This window comes from Monodelphis domestica, chromosome 8, assembly GCF_027887165.1.
Source record: "Monodelphis domestica isolate mMonDom1 chromosome 8, mMonDom1.pri, whole genome shotgun sequence".
Lineage (NCBI taxonomy): Eukaryota > Metazoa > Chordata > Mammalia > Didelphimorphia > Didelphidae > Monodelphis > Monodelphis domestica.
The window spans coordinates 45,402,298-45,420,904 of record NC_077234.1 but is presented as its reverse complement, the minus strand read 5'-3'; the positions used below and the strand labels follow the sequence as shown (position 1 = coordinate 45,420,904).

The following is an 18,607-nucleotide window of genomic DNA, read 5'->3' as shown; positions in this document are numbered from 1 at the left end:
TGTAGGCCTTGTTCTAGCTTGAGACCTTGAAAATAATCTCCCAGCTGTGATTCAGTCAACTACTCTCTTGAGTCTCAGAACTCAAGGATAATGGATAGAGTCAGCAGACCTGAATGGCAATGTCATTCACTTGATTTTTGCCATGGCAGACAGCCAGACTGGGATCTCAAGGGCTTTTGGATGAACTTCCCTCTGCCCCCTTGGCCTTCCTTAGGATTCTGGGTCTTGGGATACTTGGGTCATCAGAAAGCAAACAAAATCCCATCTTTGGGCCCATACCAATCAGCACTGACTCTCCTGCTTGCTGATGGGTTGGAGGCACTCTTTTGACTCTTCTATTGTTATGACCTGTCCCACAGGGTCAGGAGGAAAGCATTTTGTAGACCACGAGATGTTATCCAAATGTGAATTATACTATTATCTTTTCTAAAAACTATTTTGATCATCTTTTTCTTAGATTTTTAAGGGAATATGTTCTGTATCACCTCTAAGGGAATATGGCTAAAGTCCACGAGCTCACATCAATTAATATCACTTTTGCCTCAAGGAGGCCTCACATTTAAACATCTAATAAAGATTAAACTCCAAAATACACTTCAATGACTCCGGAGCCAAGCACCCTAACAATGCAATGCACTTTAGGGAAGTTGTAGGATACTAAGGGAATGATGGAGCCTGCAGGAAAATGTCCTCCCTTCCATCCTTCCTGCCCTCTGCTCTCCTGGGTAACAAGCATTTCTTAAGCTAATGATACAGAGAGACAGAGTGACAAGTGCCACAGATAACAAAGACAAGTGAAATAGTTCCTGTCTTCAAGAACCCAGGCTCACAACTCTGCAGAAGAGCTGTGGTAAATTTTCATAAGCATTTAAAAAGTTTTAGGATTAGAAAAAAAAAAGGAAATGAAAGGCCTGTTGACTAGTTGACTATTTCAAAATAGGTTTTCACAGAACTGGACGAACTGCACATTGCTTGAAGAACAGAATGTGTCCATGATGGTTTTAATTTTTAACGGACATTTCAAAGCCAATTAGGAATCTATACATACAAAAACTTTATCATGTAGAATTTTACTATTATTGTAATTTTTCACTGGAATTATTTTGCTGAATAAAAAACCCCTCTAAAATATGAGACTAAAAAATAGCTGTGCTCTCCCATTACAGTTCCTACACTTCTGTCAGCTTTCATTTTGTTTGACCTCTAGCACACAGAGCTGCTGATATGTTCCTTCTCCCCTCTCCTTTTCCCAAGTGAGAATCAAATTTCCATTTTCCTCCATTTGGTATGGGATACTCCTTCAGACAAGCTGAACTCCTCTGTCCTGTGAACATTCCCCCTTCTTTGCCATGCCAATGCTCTTGCTCACACTGAATGTCTGCTGCTACAGAAGAGCATCCCGATAGCCTAGCAGTGACTTCAGAAGAAGCCAGAGGATGATGGCTTCTACAAGCAGGCCCAGACAAAGCGAGTGAGGCTAAGTGAGGGAAGACCTTGAGGTCCAACCCATAAGCCTGTGGCTGGCTCTGTCCTGTCTTTGTGCTGCCTGACATCTGGCTGTTGCCTCTCATTCTTCCAAGTCTTGCTGGGCTGCCAAGCTCTAACTCAGACTGCTTCACTTCTGAGTCTTTCTGCTCTTGGGCATTCCTACCACCTGCTCCCTGACTGTTCCCATTAGTCACAAGCTTTACCCCAAGGATGCTAACACTTTGTCTGGCACCACTGGCACGATTCAAATACTCCAGACATCTGGGTGTGGGTTGCGTCTCCCTGCAAGACTATGAGCTCCCCAAGGACAAACACCAAGCTGTCTTCTCTAACCTCTGAATCTGTCCTGTTCTCTAGCACAATGCTCCATGTAAATGTTCTTAGTGAATGTCTGCTGAATTAAACTGAATTTATATATTCTTCTCTTGGGACCAAGAAAGAAGAGCTTCCTTAGTAATGATGAGCTAACTTGGCCTCTGTTCTCTGCTATTTAAATGTCTAGAGCCTGATAAAAACAAAAAGTCCACCCAATAAGAAAAGATGGCCTCACAACCATCAGTATAAAAGGGACATCAGTGGGTAGCAAAGTCAGGAAAAAATGTCCTGGGCTGAGGTTTTATGAATGTATCCCCCACAGCCACTTCACTTCATCTATGCTACTAGACATATCCCAAGAAAGGTGGAAATTTCAATGACTCTCATTTCAATCCAGTGTTCTATGAATTATATTAAAGGAAGTGTGAAGGGCAGCTCCCAGACCACGCACAGCTCCAGTGCAGGGGCCCAGCCAGGTCCCCAGGCCCGAGGGTGCCACGTACTTTTGCCTTCTGTAGTGGGGCCATGCGGCAGCACAGCACGGCACAGCAGCTCTTACATACGTCCATGAATATCTTCTCATGCTCCCTTAGGGCCAGGGAAAGGCTGCTCCCATCTACCACCAGACCATGCTGGATCACGTGATCTTCCGTGATTCTGGAAAAGAAAACATTTTGGATTTCAATAGAATGCTTCAGCCTCACTTATCATTTACATTTAAACAATAACAGATCTCTCCCCCCCGCTCCCCCTCCCCGAAATTGCAGTTTTTATTCTTTCTATGTAGTCATTTATCTTGTTATGAGGTAGCAGTTTACATGGAGCATTCTGCTATCATGACTCTATAGACCTGGATACTGGAAGGCCATGTGATTCCTGGGGGGCAGCACATGGCATTTAAGAGAGCACAGAGAAAGCAGTTAGGTGGTTCATTAGATAGAGCACCAGGTCTGAAGACAGGAGGTCCTGGGTCCAAATCTGGACTCAGCTACTTCCCAGCTGTATGACCCTGGGCAAGTCACTTAGCCCCATTGCCTAGCCCTTACCACTCCTGCCTTGGAGCCAACACACAGTATTAATTCTAAGGCAGAAGGTAGAGGTTTAACAAAAGGGGGGGGGGGGAAGAGGAGACTATGAACGACAGCATCCCCAGTCCTCCTTCCCACCCCTTCAATAACTTCCTGTATCTCCCTAAAACTTCAGAATCAAATACAAAATCTTACAGCTTTTAAAGCCCTTCATAAGCCGGCTCATTCCTACCTCCCCAGTTTCTCACACCTCACTCCCTTCTCCATGAACTTTGGCAAGCTAGTGATGTTGTCCTCTGGCTTGGAATTTTTTCCCTCTTCATCCCCATCTCCATCTCCTAGCTTCCCTGAAGTCTCAGCTAAATTACTGCCTGCTGCAAGGAGGCTTTCCTGATCTCCCTTTAATACTAATGTCTTCCCTCTATATGATCTCTAATTTATTCTGAATATCTTGCTTGTATGGGTCCATCCCCCATTAGACCGTGAGCTCCTTAAGGGAAGAGGGGCCTGTCTTATTAATTTCTTCCTGACCCTAGTACATAACACATTGCCTAGCACACAGTAGGCATTTATTAAGAGCTTTCTGATTGAACGTGAATGAGCACAAAAGTTATGCCCATAAATGTGTAACACATACACTTGACATTTTTCACCTTCCAAGTATTGGACACTAAATCTAGGTACCTAAAACCCCACCAACTTATTTGGTCAACATATCGCAGTGTTGGTTCAATCTAAATGATTTGTGCTCAACAGCATCCACATTAACATACACATCATAACGTGAAAACAAATTCCCTGGGAGTTCTAATTGACCCCACTGGATGAAAAGCATTTAAATAGCCACAACAGTGATGGCCAATATCTGCCATAAACCAATGTGAAGAGCTCCCTTACCTGGAAAGGTTTCAGCTAAATGAGACACCCCAACAGTGACTCTCCATGGCCCAAGGTTCTTCTTTATTTCAAAAAGCCTATCGATTTATCAGTTTCCCTTTGAAGAATTTAAATCAATCAACTGACACATCCATAGCTTCCCTGCAGGCCTGCTGGGGCACTGAGAAGTCTATGGTGCTGGGTGGGCCCCAGCAGGTGATCACATTTGTTACCCAGATAAGAACACAGCTGGACTATCAAGTGTAAAACTTGGTGGGCTGTGGCTGAAGGGACCGGGATGCCCCTTCTGCACCTGGAGATGTTTTAGTACCTTCTGGCCAGTCGCCTCAGTTGTTCTGCACACTCACTGTCTGACTTCTGGTTGACCAGCTCAAGGATATTCATGGTCCTATGAAAATGTCCACATGACAGACTCACGCTGATGGCAGTTTCATGTTTGTCTCCAGTAAGTACCCAGATTTTGATGCCTGCCATGCGCAAAGCTTCAATGGTTTCTCTCACTTTATCTTGAAGCCTGAAAATCAGAGAATCAAAACTATTTCGCACAGCCCCTTCAGAGAGCAGAACAATGTGCTTAATAAAAAAGTGGATTTTCAATTCTGTTCTATCAATGTTACACAGAGCTCAGAACCATTAGTGACTACCTATAATATATTTACATATATTATAATTCTAATATCTGAATTGTGAGAGATGTATCTTCAAAGCCTATTTTTATAAGGTCAGATGAGCCACTTGGATTTTTTTACCAGATTTTTTGCCAATTGTTCTTTACCAGAGGTTTAAATTTCAAAGCATAAATAGGTATTTAGGAAAAAAAAATACCCTTTATCAAAAGTACATACTGAGGTTCAAAGATCTCAAAATCAAAGAAAGGTGAGAACAATGATTTAATTCTTAGAATGTTGTAACCTTAGTCTGACGTTTAATTTTAATTTTATCTTATAACAGATTGCTCTATTTTCCTCTCTTCTTCATTTAAACCTTGAGGCTTGATATTTAGATGAGTTTATCCAATGCAATAGACATGAAGTGTATAGTAAGTGGAATCAGTGGGAGAGCCTTTGCTTTTGGAAAGTTTTCATCATTCTGGGAATCAGAAGATGTCATGGGTCTTTTTTGGTCTAGATTTGTGATGTCATTGGTATTAATAAGCTAGTCTCAGTGGAGAAATTTCTTCAGTCAATACAAATTGCCAACTGTTTTGAAACTTCTAGTTAAAAAGCTGCCTAAAGTAGAAGTATTAAACACCAGAACCCGGACCCCAAATGACTCCCGAGTGCTTAGGATCAGATTAGAATGTCCCTGGGAAATAATTAAAGTCTAAATCATCATCAATACACACCTGGGCCCCTTTGACACCACCTCTGCCTAGGCTGCCGAGAGCTCAGGTGAGCTGCCCAAGGTCCCATAGAGCCAGGAGGTGTCAAAGCTGAGCCCTGAGCCCAGGTCTTTCTAACTTTGAGGCAAGACAGAGCCCTAGGCTTGAAGTCATGAAGATCCAAGTTCAATCTAGCCTTAGACACTTCCTAGCTGAGTGACTGTGGATAAGTTTATTCACTTCAGTTTCCACAACTGTAAAAAAATAATAATAGCATCTACCTCCCCAAGGCTGTTGTGAGGATCAGGTGAGATAATTTTAAAGCTCTAAGCACAATAGCTGGCATATAGTAGGTGCAATATACTTTTGCCCTTTATTCACTGCCAAATGGTCTCATGACATATATAAAGGTATATGCAAGGTGGGAAGTAAAGAAGTCAAAGGAAAGATCTAGAAACACCAGGAGAAGGAGAGAATGCAGCTCTGGGAAAGGCAGTGGTGAAGGAAGATTCAGATGGGGGGGTGGGGTGGGGGGAGTGGAGGGGAGGGTAGATTCAGATTCTGAAAGGCAAAGACAAGGGAGGAGTGTATTCCAAGGTCTGACAACTCACTCCCCAATTTTCTTCTGGCTGGAGCACCAACTTGTTTTCCTGAATGCAAAGATATATGCCTGAGGGAGTACCCAGATCCCACTTACCTGTCTTCTACACCCGTGGCCCCGAGTAACAACAGCTTTCTCTCTATGAAGTTGAAGGCCTCGGCCAGCTTCTCTTCACGCTGTTGTAAGGCAGTTCTGGAGTCTAAAAGCCGCCTGTTCACTTCCTCAAACTCTTCAGGTGTGAATCGTCTGTATGCTACACACAGAGTTCTTAGCCCTTTCTAGGGCAAGAAATGCAAGATAACAACAGACAGTCAAAAAGCCAGGTTAGCATTTCTTTCACTGTAAACTGATCACCGATTAATATAAGGTAAATCATAAACAATTGTTTTTCACAAAGCAAAATTACATGCTCCCTTTGGCACACCGAAGTCAACCCAAGCCACCACTTTGAACAAAGCCCATCAAAGTCCTCCTTGTGTGGCCCATCCAGAGCTGCTGACAGCTCTTGGAAAAGTCCCAGAATCTGGGGACTCTCCATCTAGATGGAGACACTTTGCTCATGGCACCAGCACTGGGTTGTTAGCAACAGAGGCTCATCATCAGAGAACAGGGCCTTCACTAAAGCACTGAATACTGAAATAAGCCTTGAAGGGCAATGAGGATTCCCAGAGTTGCTAAGCACAGAAGAAAAGGGCTGGAGGAAAGAAGGAGAGAGCCTATGCAAAGGCATGTCAGAAATCACATGGAAAAGTAGATTGCAGCCAGACTATGAAGGGCTTAAAATGCCCAAGGAAGTTATATTTTATGTCAGGCAACAGGAGCAAACTCTTCTTTAGGAATATCAATGTGGCAGACTAATGAAAGTTAACCTGGAATAGATACAGAAAGCCTAATAAAAACCCTATTGTAATCTTGGGCAAGATATCATGATGCCCCTAAGAAGGAGAGGAGGTCTTTTGAGCAAAGAGGGGACAGTCAGGGAAAAAGTTCTAGAGGGAAAACCCCAAACTAAACAAGTAGGAGATGGGAGTTGATGGAGAGGGATGAATTAAGGAGGCTGCAAACCTGGGTGACATGAAGGGTGAAGGAGGCCTCAACATAAATAGTATCATTTCAAAGAGGAACAGATATCCATTTAAAGACAATGAATTATGTCTGAGATATGTTGAGTTTGATGTCTTTAAGACATCCAGGGGGAGATGCAGAAGAATTCAGTCCAAGTCATTTACAGAGAGGCAATAGCTGAACCCCTGGGATTGCTGAGGAAAGAAGGAAGAAAGGGGGAGGGGGGGCATGGAGAAGGTAAAAAAGACTGGAGGGTAGAGGAGAGAAGAAAAGAGAAGAGTGTGAGTTGAAGGGTTGGGAAGGAGAGGGAAGAAAGGAAAGAAGACAGTTAAGAACCAATCTAAGGAAATAGCTTTAGAAGAGACATGTGTGATGGTCCTGCAGAGTAAATTGGAAAAGATCAAACAGCCAGGTGGCAGGAGAACCAGCAGAACACACTATCACAAAGAATCAGAGAGGGGCAGATCCAAGGGGAGGCCATGGCCATCAAGTGAAGTACTGCAGAAAGTGATCAATGAGGACACAGAAGAGATCAGGGATTGCTCATAAAGAGATCACTGACAGTATGAAAGCAACAGTAGCTGGGGGGAAGCTAGACTGCAAAGGGCTAAGTAGTGAGGGAAGGCAGTGGGATCGATGAGTTCAAGCAAGGGAGAAAGGAAATCGGATGAGAGGTTGAGGAGCCAGTTGGGTTAAGCAAATGATTTAGAAGGATAGGGAAGGTCAGGTATGTATGAAGGCAGCAGGGAAGGACTTAGCTAAGATGAAGAGACTGAAACTTAAGAGACAGACAAGACTGAAAGGAGACTAATTGATGGTTTGACCTTGGCAAGAAAGATGGGGATGCAGTTGCTTCAAAATGGTAGTGTAGATGGAAGTATTAGTGTACTTCACCAGCAGGGCTTACTTCCTTATCAGAGAGCTAAACTTGGAGTCAGGAAGGCCCAAATTCAAACTTCCCTCAGATACTTCATGGCTTTGTGATGCTGGAAAAACCACTTAACCTTTAAGGCTCATTTTCCTCATCCATGAAATGAGTATAACAACAGTATTTGCACCTTCAGATTCTTGAGAGGGTCAAAAGAAATGACATATATAAAGCACTTTGCAAACTTTAAAATACTAGAAATTTTTGCTATTATTAGAATGATCCACTAAGCAAATTCCTTTACATGGGCCTTATTACACACACTATTCCACTCTCTCCTTAAATTGCATTTCTAACTATCTGGAAAATGGAATTTTGTCTCCTACTAAATCTCATGTACAATGAAACCTGAATGGCTTTATCAGACTTAATTCTGGGATATTTAGGCTGGGTTTCTCTGACTTCTAACTTCTTTCTTCATCTTTCAGTCTTTTATTGATGGTCAGCTTTGTGATCATATATTTCTATTTTTTTAATTTTTAAAAAATTTTATTTAATTGAATGAGAACATTTTCCCATGAGTACATGATTCATGTTCTTTCTCTCCCCTCCTTCCATAGCCAAAGTTCAATTCCGCTGAGTTTTACATGTGTCATTGTGTGATCATATATTTCAAATCAAGATTCTCTGCTTTCTTTTTAATAATAAAACTTTCTTCTGTCTCATTCCAATGTTTTATGATAGTTCCAGGTGACTTAATTTTAGTGTGCATTTTTTTTACTTTTTATTATTATCAATAGCTTATATGTATAAGGTATTAACTTACTGCTTTATTCTCTAATTTCACTTGACCTCTCTATTTACTCTGTCCTTTTCTGCTGAAACGACTCCATTTCTGAGTTTCTGATGAATTTACTTTCTTTCCTTATGTTCCTTAATATTTATTCCAATTTAGATTCTTAAAAACCATGTCAGTAAATTTGTTTCCTAAGCATATTCTAAAAGTTTGTATTTTGTCTCCTAAATTTAATTAAAGGAAAAGCATCACTGTAAAATTAATTCAGTTTTCAATATAGCCTAGCACATCACTGGTGTGGATATGAGTAATTAAAAACAACCACCACCTATTAACTGGATGGAAGAGTATATAGAACTCTGAATTTGGGAGTCATGAAGATCTGAGTTTAAAACCTGCTTCAGACCCTTACTTACATGCTTAATGCTGGGCAAATCACTTAATACTCTTGATAGCCTCAGTTTCCTCATCTGTAATAAAAGCTGCTACCTTGTAGAGTTATTGTGAGTCTCAAATGAGATAATGTATGTAAGGCATTTTGCAAACATTAAAATGCTTTAGAAATACTAGCTATTGTTAGGTATTATTTTTAATACTTTTATGATGAGTAGCTTAATATTTTAGAAAGTTGTGAAATGATGATTCCTAGATGCTGGGGGCTACAGTTTTTGAGGGAGTATGCTGGTATAAAAATAATCACTAAAATAAGAGCATTAAAAGGGCTATCTATTTTTCCAGGAGAATCCACCAATATCCTATTTTACTCAAATGAGAACTTGAGAAATATAGATTTAGAAACATACCAACTTCCAGCAGTTTGTAAACTACAGGAGTTCCCTGACTTACAAACCCCTCCTTTGTTTTTTAATTTTTTAAAAATTGTATTTAGATGATTTAAAATAATTTTCCATGGTTACAAGACTCATGTTCCTTCCCTCCCCTCCTCTTATCCCCCTCCTGTATCTGATGCACAATTCCACAGGGTTTAACATGTACCATTGATCAAGACCCATTTCCTTATTATTAATATTTGCACCAGGGTGATCTTTTAAAGTCTACTTTCCTAGTCATAGCCCCACCGACCCATGTGATCAAGCAGTTGTTTTTTTTTTTTGTGTATATTTCTTTTCCCACAGTTCTTCCTCTGGATGTGGACAGCATTCTTTCTCTTAAGTCCCTCTGAATTGTTCTGGATCATTGCATTGCTACTAATAGAGAAGTCCATTACATTAGATTGTACCACAGTGTATCAGTCTCTGTGTACAATGTTCTCCTAGTTCTGCTCCTCTCGCTCTGCATCAATTCGTGGACGTCGTTCCAGACTCCATGGAATTCTTCCACTTTATTATTCCTTTGAGCACAATAGTATTCCATCACCAACATATACCACAGTTTCTTCAGCCATTCCCCAATTGATGGGCATCCCCTCGTTTTCCAATTTTTGGCCACCACAAAGAGTGCAGCTGTGAATATTCTTGTACAAGTTTTTTTCCTTATTGTCTCTTTGGGGTACAAACCCAGCAGTGCTATGGCTGGGTCAAAGGGTAGACATTCTTTTATCACCCTTTGGGCATAGTTCCAAATTGCCCTCCAGAGTGGTTGGATCAATTCACAACTCCACCAGCAACAAATTAATGTCCCAACTTTGCCACATCCCCTGCAGCATTCATTACTTTCTGTTGTTGTCATGTTAGCCAATCTGCTGGGTGTGAGGTGATACCTCAGAGTTGACAAACCCCCCTCCTTTAAAAGCAACCTATGCCTACAATGGGCTGTGAACACTTCTGTATCAATCAGTTGTTTTGTTGGGAGCTGTGAAAAAAAACTACAGCTTTTAGAGAATTTCGACTTAGAAGCAGAAGAATCAGGGAGAGTAGCCTTGAGTCCTCAGTGTACCCAGGCCAAACACCTTAACCTGCTCCTGGCCTTTGTTCAATAGACTGCTGGCAAAGGGAATCTCACCATCTCCTGATGCAGCCCCATTCCATTTGAATGGCTCTTGTTAGTTTTTTCATATATCAAACTCAACCACTGCCACCCCCTTCCTCCTTGCCCACTTCAATTTTTACTGACTGCTCTAGCTCAGTGATGGTGAAACTTTGAGACTGAGTGCCCAAATGGTACACTCATGCCCCATGTGAGCCTCCTCCTTACCCCAGGCAGGGGAGGGAAGAAGTGCTCCCATTGGGCTGCTGGGCAGAGGGGCAGGTGATGTGAAAAAAGTCCTCAGGCATGGTGGAGAGGGAGAGGGGAGCAGCTCTGGCACGTGTGACATAGCTTAGTCAAACACAGCTCTAAGTTCTGGTCTGATTGGCCAAGAAAGACAAGTATGTTCTTTTTTCTACTTAAAAAGGTCTTCTAATCTGTGAGGATGGGTAGTATGTCTTATTAGCATTCTCCTTTCCAAGCTAAACATCCTTAGTTTCTTTAATGATCCTTGAGAATTCTCTAAAGGCCCTTCATTAAGATGTGGTACAGGGGAAAATGTACTGGTTGTCTGAAGGTAGAGGACTGAGTTCAAACACCAGTTCTTTCACTTACTCTCTGTGTAAGCTTGAGATAGCAGAGGTCACTTTAATCTTTGTAAATGAAGGGGGTTGGTTGGCCTCTGGGGTCACTAGCAGTCCTAAATATGACACTGTGGTTCTTCACCAAAGGAAGAAGGCAACTTGGATGAACAGGAAGTACTCCAGATAGCTGTCGAGTCAGAAAGCTACACTGACACTGGCTTTGGCACATATCACCTGGGTGACTTTAGGAGAACTCATGCAGCCTCTTTGGGCTTTGCTAAAGAGAACAGACAATGGGATCTATAAAAGTGCCTATAAACCCAGAGCCCAGAGCAAAACAGGATTATCTTGGCACTCTCTGGCTTATCATTAAGCTTTCTGAGATGTGGCACCTACAACTGAATTTAACACTTGATCTAGTACCTTTCTTGCCCTGGAAACTACAGCTTACTCACTTCAGCCTAAGAGATTCTGTAAAAATTATGTTGATAACTTATTCAGATACTTTGATAGATGGTTTACAAAGTATCCTCAGTTTGTAGTAGTGAGATGAAGCTCAGCTATGAATTTCCCTCAGGGCTCAGTACAAGGAATGCTCTGGAGTCTCTAGAAAAAAAAACCCTGTTTATTGAATTTGTAGCATAGTATAAAAGAATAGAAGGTTATAAAGGACATAAAAAGGAATTATTAATCTAAGGGGATCTAACTCAATCCACAGCCCAGCTGGTTTCATATGAAACCTTTTCCATTCTGGTTTCCCAGGACAAACTGACTTCCTGGCTTCCAACTAACCCCAAAATTTCCTTATTCTACAATAATCTAACACTAACATCCTTATAAGATTATATAAAGTTTTAACTATGTCTCTAGTTATATAGAACAGCAAAGTTAGCTGGCTGAGTCAGCTAGCTGTGACTCTGGGTTTTCACCCAGAGCCTAGAGCAAAACAGGATTTTCTGTGGTCTTAAAGATGAAATTAATAATCACCCACAGTAAATCAATCACTAAATCAAATCCTAGTGTTTTCCTAGATTTGTAATAGGGGAAAGTGCCAAGACCCTTCAGGATTTATCTTCCTTTTCCTTAAACTCCAAACGAAGAAGTAGAGAGTAGAAAATAGCAGCTTGTTCCTCTCAGTCCTGAGAGCAACAATTGACAAACCTAACTTACAGTTGGTATTCAGACTCCCTCTCAACATTCCAAAGAACCTTTGCCTCAGATCTGTTCCAAAATTCAATTTGTGCTTCAAAACAGCTCCTCTGCTCCTTACCCATAAAGCTAATGTAATAACCTAAATTCTTAATATTACCCGTATAATACCAATAGCCTTCTTGGCTGTCATCACATTTTGAATTAACAGAAAAGTTTGCTAAAACTTCCAGATTATTTCCCAGATAAATTAATAACCAAATCTCTTAAAACCTGTTCTTAAGTTATAACCTTTTCTTTAAACAAAGAACTCACATGGAAAGCCTTCTAAAATCTTAAGTATAGATTATGATATAAAAGCATTTGTTCTATATGGAGGCCAAGGAAATGCAATTTAAAAATTATATAATTTCTTAAGTTTTTTTTTATGAACTTCTAATGCAAAAAAACCCCAAGGACTAACATATATATTACTTAAATATTTTAATTGTTATTGAAATTGATACTCACCAAAGCAAATTCATCTACATGAATTCTTGTTTTTTCTATTTCACCACCAATACAGTTAGGAAGAATTGAAGACTCTGCTCCTTTAGAAAACAAAAGTTTCTCACCTGGGAGAGGAAAGGGAATCAAGATTTCCTTTGGATTGTGGCTAAGAATGTTATAAGTCAAGTATTCAAAGGTCTAAAGATAACAATAAGTGGGGGGAGGGGAGGCTGGGAAGGAAGGTGGAGGGCAACAAGAATAATTTTTAAAGCTCTATTATGAAAAAATTCAGAAGCCCAGAAGAGATCCAACTCCTAGATCAGAGTGGGTGGGACAACCCTTGTTTGTTTGTTCAGGTTTGGACAAGGAAAAATATACTAGGATCCTAAACCTAGAGCTGGAAGGGAACCTCAGAGAGCACCAGGGAGGTAAAAAACATGCTAACCACATTAAAGCACGATCTGAACCCAGGTCTCCAATGCCCCCCCCCACCCTCACCCCCCACTGTCTATTTGAATAGGAAAGAACAGAACAAATAAGATGCTAAAATCTGAGGTGAGGTGACAGATACTAAGAAAACAAGTCACAACCATGCAGTCACTGGATCTGGGCAAATGATGGACAAAACACATAAAGCACCAATGGAAGCTATTGCTGAAGCCGTGACAGAGATCTATGAAAGACTGAGGAAAACAGGAGATATGCCACAGAAGATGGAGACAAGGTTGGAAAGGAATGTGAGGGAGCTCACATTTTATTCCTAGGAAAGCTCTAGAATGGATCACTAAGGGACAGTTAGCAATCTTCTCAAAAAGGAAGCGATTATTACAAGGAGTTACTCCGTTCCCTTGGTGTCTTCTTTCACCGTTACTAACTGGCATCAAGGAAATGCTGATCTAAATTTTCTCAACTTACCAATCAAGAAACAGTGAGCAAGCATCTCCTGTGTGCCAGGCTCTGGGTTAGGAATGTGGTACTCTGGGCATAAGCATCTGTTAAACGCTGACTCTAGGCTGGGCACAATATTAAATTCTGGGGATACACAGAAAGGCAAGAGCAGGCCTTGCCTGCAGGGCCCTTACAATCTGACAGGCGAAAAGAGCAGGTTGACAACAGATGGACAGACAAGAGAACGTGGAAGGTCACCTAAGAGAGAAGGCCCTGGGCGGTGCGCAGGGAAAGCCCTCCTGCAGAAGGCGAGGAGCCAGGGGCCACAGTGAGCAGTACTCCAGGAATGGGGGCAGCCAATGAAAAGGCACCGTGCTGAGAGGCAGAGTGTCCTCAGGGAGAGCCTCCTCCTGATAGGTGAGTGGATGGACTGCAGGGGAAGGAAAAGGAGGCAGGGAGGCCAAGTGAAGCACTCTGAAGTAGTGCAGGCCTGTATGGCAGACAGTGGGGCCTTATTATTTGTTCAGCACTTGAGAGGAGCTAAGGACCTATGTAAGGGCAGTAGTGTGTGATGGGAAAGGAGAAGAGATGTTGTCAAATTTAAATGACAACCAACTGGATATGGGGGTGAATCAGAGAGGTCAGGACAACAGTGAGGTTTCAAACCTGGGTGACTGGGAGGATGGTGATGGCCTAGAAAGAAACACATATGTCTGGAACGAGACTGGGTTATACCAGGAAGGATAATGAGTTCTGAATTAGACATGTTTATTTTGAAATGCCCAATATGTGGATGTACAGTTGCAATCTCCAATAGGTAGCTGGCAACAGAGGAGTCGAGAGAGACCCTTCTTGATGAATCAGAAGATTTTAGCACAGTTGGAAATACAGAATTCCTTGAAGGGATGGCTCTAAAGAGTTGTCATTTATGGTTCAAAACCACCTTTGAAGAGTCTCTGGGGGCAGGTAGGTGGCTCAGTGCAGAGAGCTAGGCCTAGAGGTGGGAGGTCCTGGGTTCAAATCTGATCTTAGATACTTCCTAGCTGTATGACCCTGGGTAAGTCACTTAACTGCAACTGCCTAGCCCTTGCCACTCCTCTGCCTTAGATCCAACACACTGTTTATTCTAAGGTAGAAGGTAAGGGTTTAAAAAATAAAACAAAAAGAAAAAGAATACCTCTGGTAAAGTGCCCCAAGGATTTTTAGGTAAAAACAAACTTGAGAGGGACTATTAGGAGGTTGAATGATGGCCAAAACACACACACACAAAAGATGCATTAAATCTATCTAAAAAGACTAAATTTAATACATATAAATGTAAGATCACTTGGGTTCAAGAAAACCAAACTTTGCTAATATAATGAGACATGGAGGTACTGATAGTTCATCTGAAAAATGTTTTGAGTTATCAGTGTGTGATGACAGCCAAAAAACCTAATAATAATATATTAAGAGAGATATAGTATCCAGAACTAGGCAAGTAGTAATGCCATCACTGCTCTCTGCCATTCAGACCAGATTTAAAGTCTATTATCCTGGGTGCTAGGTCAATGACAAACTGGATAGTACCCAGAAAAGAGTAAACAAGGTGGTAAGAGGCCCAAAGATCATGTCCAGAAGACTGGCCGAGAGAAGTGGAGATAGTTATTTAATTTGAAGAGAATGCTTGTGGGGAGAGGACACTAGTGATGCAAGTTTCTAAATTATCTTGACAGGATTTTGTGCAGAAAAGGGATTGAATGTATTCTGCTTAGCCTAAGTGTTGGAAAGAAGATATAAAGAGAAGATTCAGATTCTAGTGAGAGCAAACATTTCCCAATAGTCAACTGAAGAGGTAGTGAATTCTTAAGTCAAAGATGGTTGACATGTTTGCATACATGTCTATAAAGTGGTTCTTTTTCAGAAATGGGATAAATTCTGAGATTTCTTATAGTTCTTAAATTTTTTTTTATAATCTTATAATCTCTTATAATCCTGAGATTCAATTATTCTAAATATTTCACAAGTAAAAAATTGTAGGCTATTTGATTGCATACCTTTAGGAGACTGTACAATCACACTCATTCGCCTACGATCCGAGTCAAACTCCAGAACATGTAGCAATTTGTACCTGAAAAAAAAAAGAAAGAAAATAAACTATCCAACTAGGAAATTATCCGTTTAAACTATAGAAAGCCTAAATGTAAAAAGAGTAAAAGGATAATAAATCAAATTATATTAGGATGGTGGGCTCTGAGGTGATCTGGAAGTTATTGTAAAATTCCATGAGGCCAACAAAATATTGGGCATATATCAAGAGATGTTTTTCAGTTGTGGACCAGTCCTGGCTGACTCTTTGTGACTCCATTTGGAGTTTTCTCAGCAAAGATACTAGAGTGGTTTTCCATTTCCTTCTCCCACTTATTTTACAGATGAGGTAACTGATGTAAACAGGGTTAAGGGACTGGCCCAGGGTCACACACCCAATAAGTGTCTGAGGTCAGATTTGACTTAGGAAGATGAATCTTTTGGACTCTAGGTCTGGCACTCTACCCACTGTGCCACCTAGGAATAAAAAGCCCCCCAAATATATCAAACCAAAGTATATATTTGTAAGATTTCAAATTTTTAACAATTGGAGAAAGTCTAGGGAAGAAAAACTAAACTAATTAAAAGAAGGAGGGATGCAAGTTTTACAATAATAATTTTTTAAAAATAATGATGCTATAGTCTGAAAAGCAAATGATCCTGCATGATGATCACTTGCTTAGTACTTCAAGGATCTGTGGACTTTTTCAGGGAGAATGCTGCCCCACTCCCCCACAAATGGAAATGAAAATTTCTCAAAGACTCAGTAAAGGGCACTAAAATAGTTTCTATGGCTGAAAAGGTTTCCCCAATACACAGCCTCCTGACTATCAACCAGGGTCTGGTGATACCTGCTATAATTTCCACTAGAATTTCACAGCTTTGAAGAATCTAGTCACAATTTCACACAACAAGAGGCATTCATCAGAATTAAAATTTATAAAATTTTATTCTAGAGCTAGGATTAACACTGATGCTCACCAAATGCTAAAAACCACAACCAGGGAACTTTTCCAAAGGTGAACAAAGTAATTTTAAAACAAAAGCAGTGTTAGGGAATCAGCATTCACATGGAGACTGCTATGTGCCAGGCACCAAGCTAATACAAACATGCTCTCATCTCATCCTCGTCTGCCTGAAAGATAGGCACTGTTCTTACCTCATTTTACAGCTGGGGAATCTGAGGCAGATAGAAGTGAACTGACTTGCCAGAGTCACCCCACCTAGTTAGGACTTTCTGATTCTAAGCCCCTCATTCTATCCCTCGTAACGCCTTCCAGATGCCTAGAGAACCCTGCTATTTCTTCAGTAAACATTAACTCCAATACGATATGGAGGGGTAGTAGGCACCTTTTGGTCCTGAAGATCATGTTAAGGGATCTTGGGAGCAAAGTTGCTGAGGTTTGGGGTCATGAATCCCAGCCAACAAGTAATGATCTCTTGGCCACAGCAACCTATGAAGCCATATGAGGTATGATCTGTATCAGAACAGGATGGACCCACACAAATAAAATTGTAGATCCCTCAAGTCCTAGAACAAGTTTACAATGAGATTCATTATCTCAACAAGTGGTAAGAGATGAAAACAGAAACTGGTTCAAAGACTATGCAGAGAAATTGTGTACATCAGACTCATGGTAGACTGCATCAGTGACCACAGCCTTTCATCCTAACAGATCCTGACCCCTCCAGACCTTCTCAATCTAACCAGCCTGCAAGAAGCCTCACTCAAAATCTTCTAATATTTTATGGGCATCACTTTAGAAGTTGTCCCCATGTACCCACATAGAGCCTTCATACATTTCTCCATTGTCTCTTAGGCATCCTTAATTATGATTCTTTGGAAAATGTGGGTGTCAGATATTTAGAAGCCACTTACAACACTAGAAAAGAGGTCTTGGTGTGAGGGAGCAGGGCTGGCTTTTAAAAAGCACAGGGCAAATAACCCATTGAAATGCAATCGTTCTTACTCCTGTTGATGTTAGGACTCTGCTCATAGGATGTGGCACTGGAGAAAATTTATACACTTATGGCCAGATTAACTGCACACTGATCATCATCTGAGCAATATGCATTTTTCATCCAATTGTTTTATTTTCAAGCAAATTACCAGGCCAACATCTTCTGAATGACTTTGCTGGAACATTTCTTGTGGAGTCAATAGTTTCAACTGGTCAACTCTTAATTTTCAGTTATTTTCTTGGGTAAGGTTTTTGGTTTCTGGTATCAACTGTCAGTCTCTTTCTGGCCCTGGGTACCAGAATGCTCCCTGCTCTTTGTGCTCCTGTCAGACCTCAGTCTTTAACCCTAAGGTGACTTGGGCTGAAAAGATGATTCCAGATGTTTTCCTTAGATCTTCTCATCAGATTTGAACTGGTGCATTTCCTAAATCTTTGTGCATGAAGTAAGATAGAGGAGTTAGGCTGGGCTTCTTTCTGGTACTTCCTCATCTTGAGTTTGCCTTTTCTCAGAAACTTTGGATATCATGAAAAAGGACCTGTATAAGGCTTGATTCAATCAGAACAGTACTGACAACAACAACAAAAAGAACAATATTAACAATTTGCCAAAAGTAGTAGTTAGAGGATCACATGTTGAAGAATCTGTTTTTGATTGGATTCCATGCAGGACAAAATTCCACAACAGGGAGAACACATTTGGGAAGCATGTTTCACTATTTATTACTCCCTGGAAATTAACAATTGGAGGATTAAGGAAAATTTCTCTATGGTAGCAGTCACACAGCAAGACATATACAGCTTTTGATCTCATTCTACATAATGAATAACAAGCAATTGATAATTTGAAAATTAAGATAGTTAAATAGTATTACCTTTCAAGTTTTCCAAGGGTTTTAATTTCCATAGTTTCTTCAGTACTGCCCATAAACACGACCCCAATTCTAAATTTAAAGGGTAGGAAAATTATATACAATTTTGCAGGATAATGTTTAATGTTTCATCATGATATACCATTGTAGTTTTGGTTGAATAAAATATTTAAAATACATATATAAAATACATTTAAGTCCTTCCTTTGTGTATATAGTTAATAATACTTGGTTATTTTCAGAACTTGAAAAAGTAAGATCTGGAAAGAATTTCACACCAACATGATAAGTTTAA

General features: G+C 40.6%; 1 protein-coding gene across 16 annotated transcripts in view; it reads right to left on the bottom strand.

The window, feature by feature from the left end:
* The window catches only part of ATP11B (ATPase phospholipid transporting 11B (putative)), a 152,694-nt gene that overhangs the window by 31,380 nt on the left and 102,707 nt on the right, over nt 1-18,607 (bottom strand). For all 16 annotated transcript variants that reach the window (XR_008914006.1, XR_008914004.1, XR_008914005.1 and 13 more), the window contains 6 exons: nt 18,316-18,384; nt 15,452-15,525; nt 12,549-12,652; nt 5,747-5,928; nt 4,039-4,242; nt 2,307-2,460 (listed from right to left, as the gene is read on the bottom strand). Coding sequence is in view for 12 of the 16 variants with exons in the window: in XM_056807473.1 (XP_056663451.1) it covers nt 2,307-2,460; nt 4,039-4,242; nt 5,747-5,928; nt 12,549-12,652; nt 15,452-15,525; nt 18,316-18,384 (787 nt within the window). In the remaining 4 variants the exon portion in view is untranslated. The remainder of the gene's footprint in view (nt 1-2,306; nt 2,461-4,038; nt 4,243-5,746; nt 5,929-12,548; nt 12,653-15,451; nt 15,526-18,315; nt 18,385-18,607) is intronic.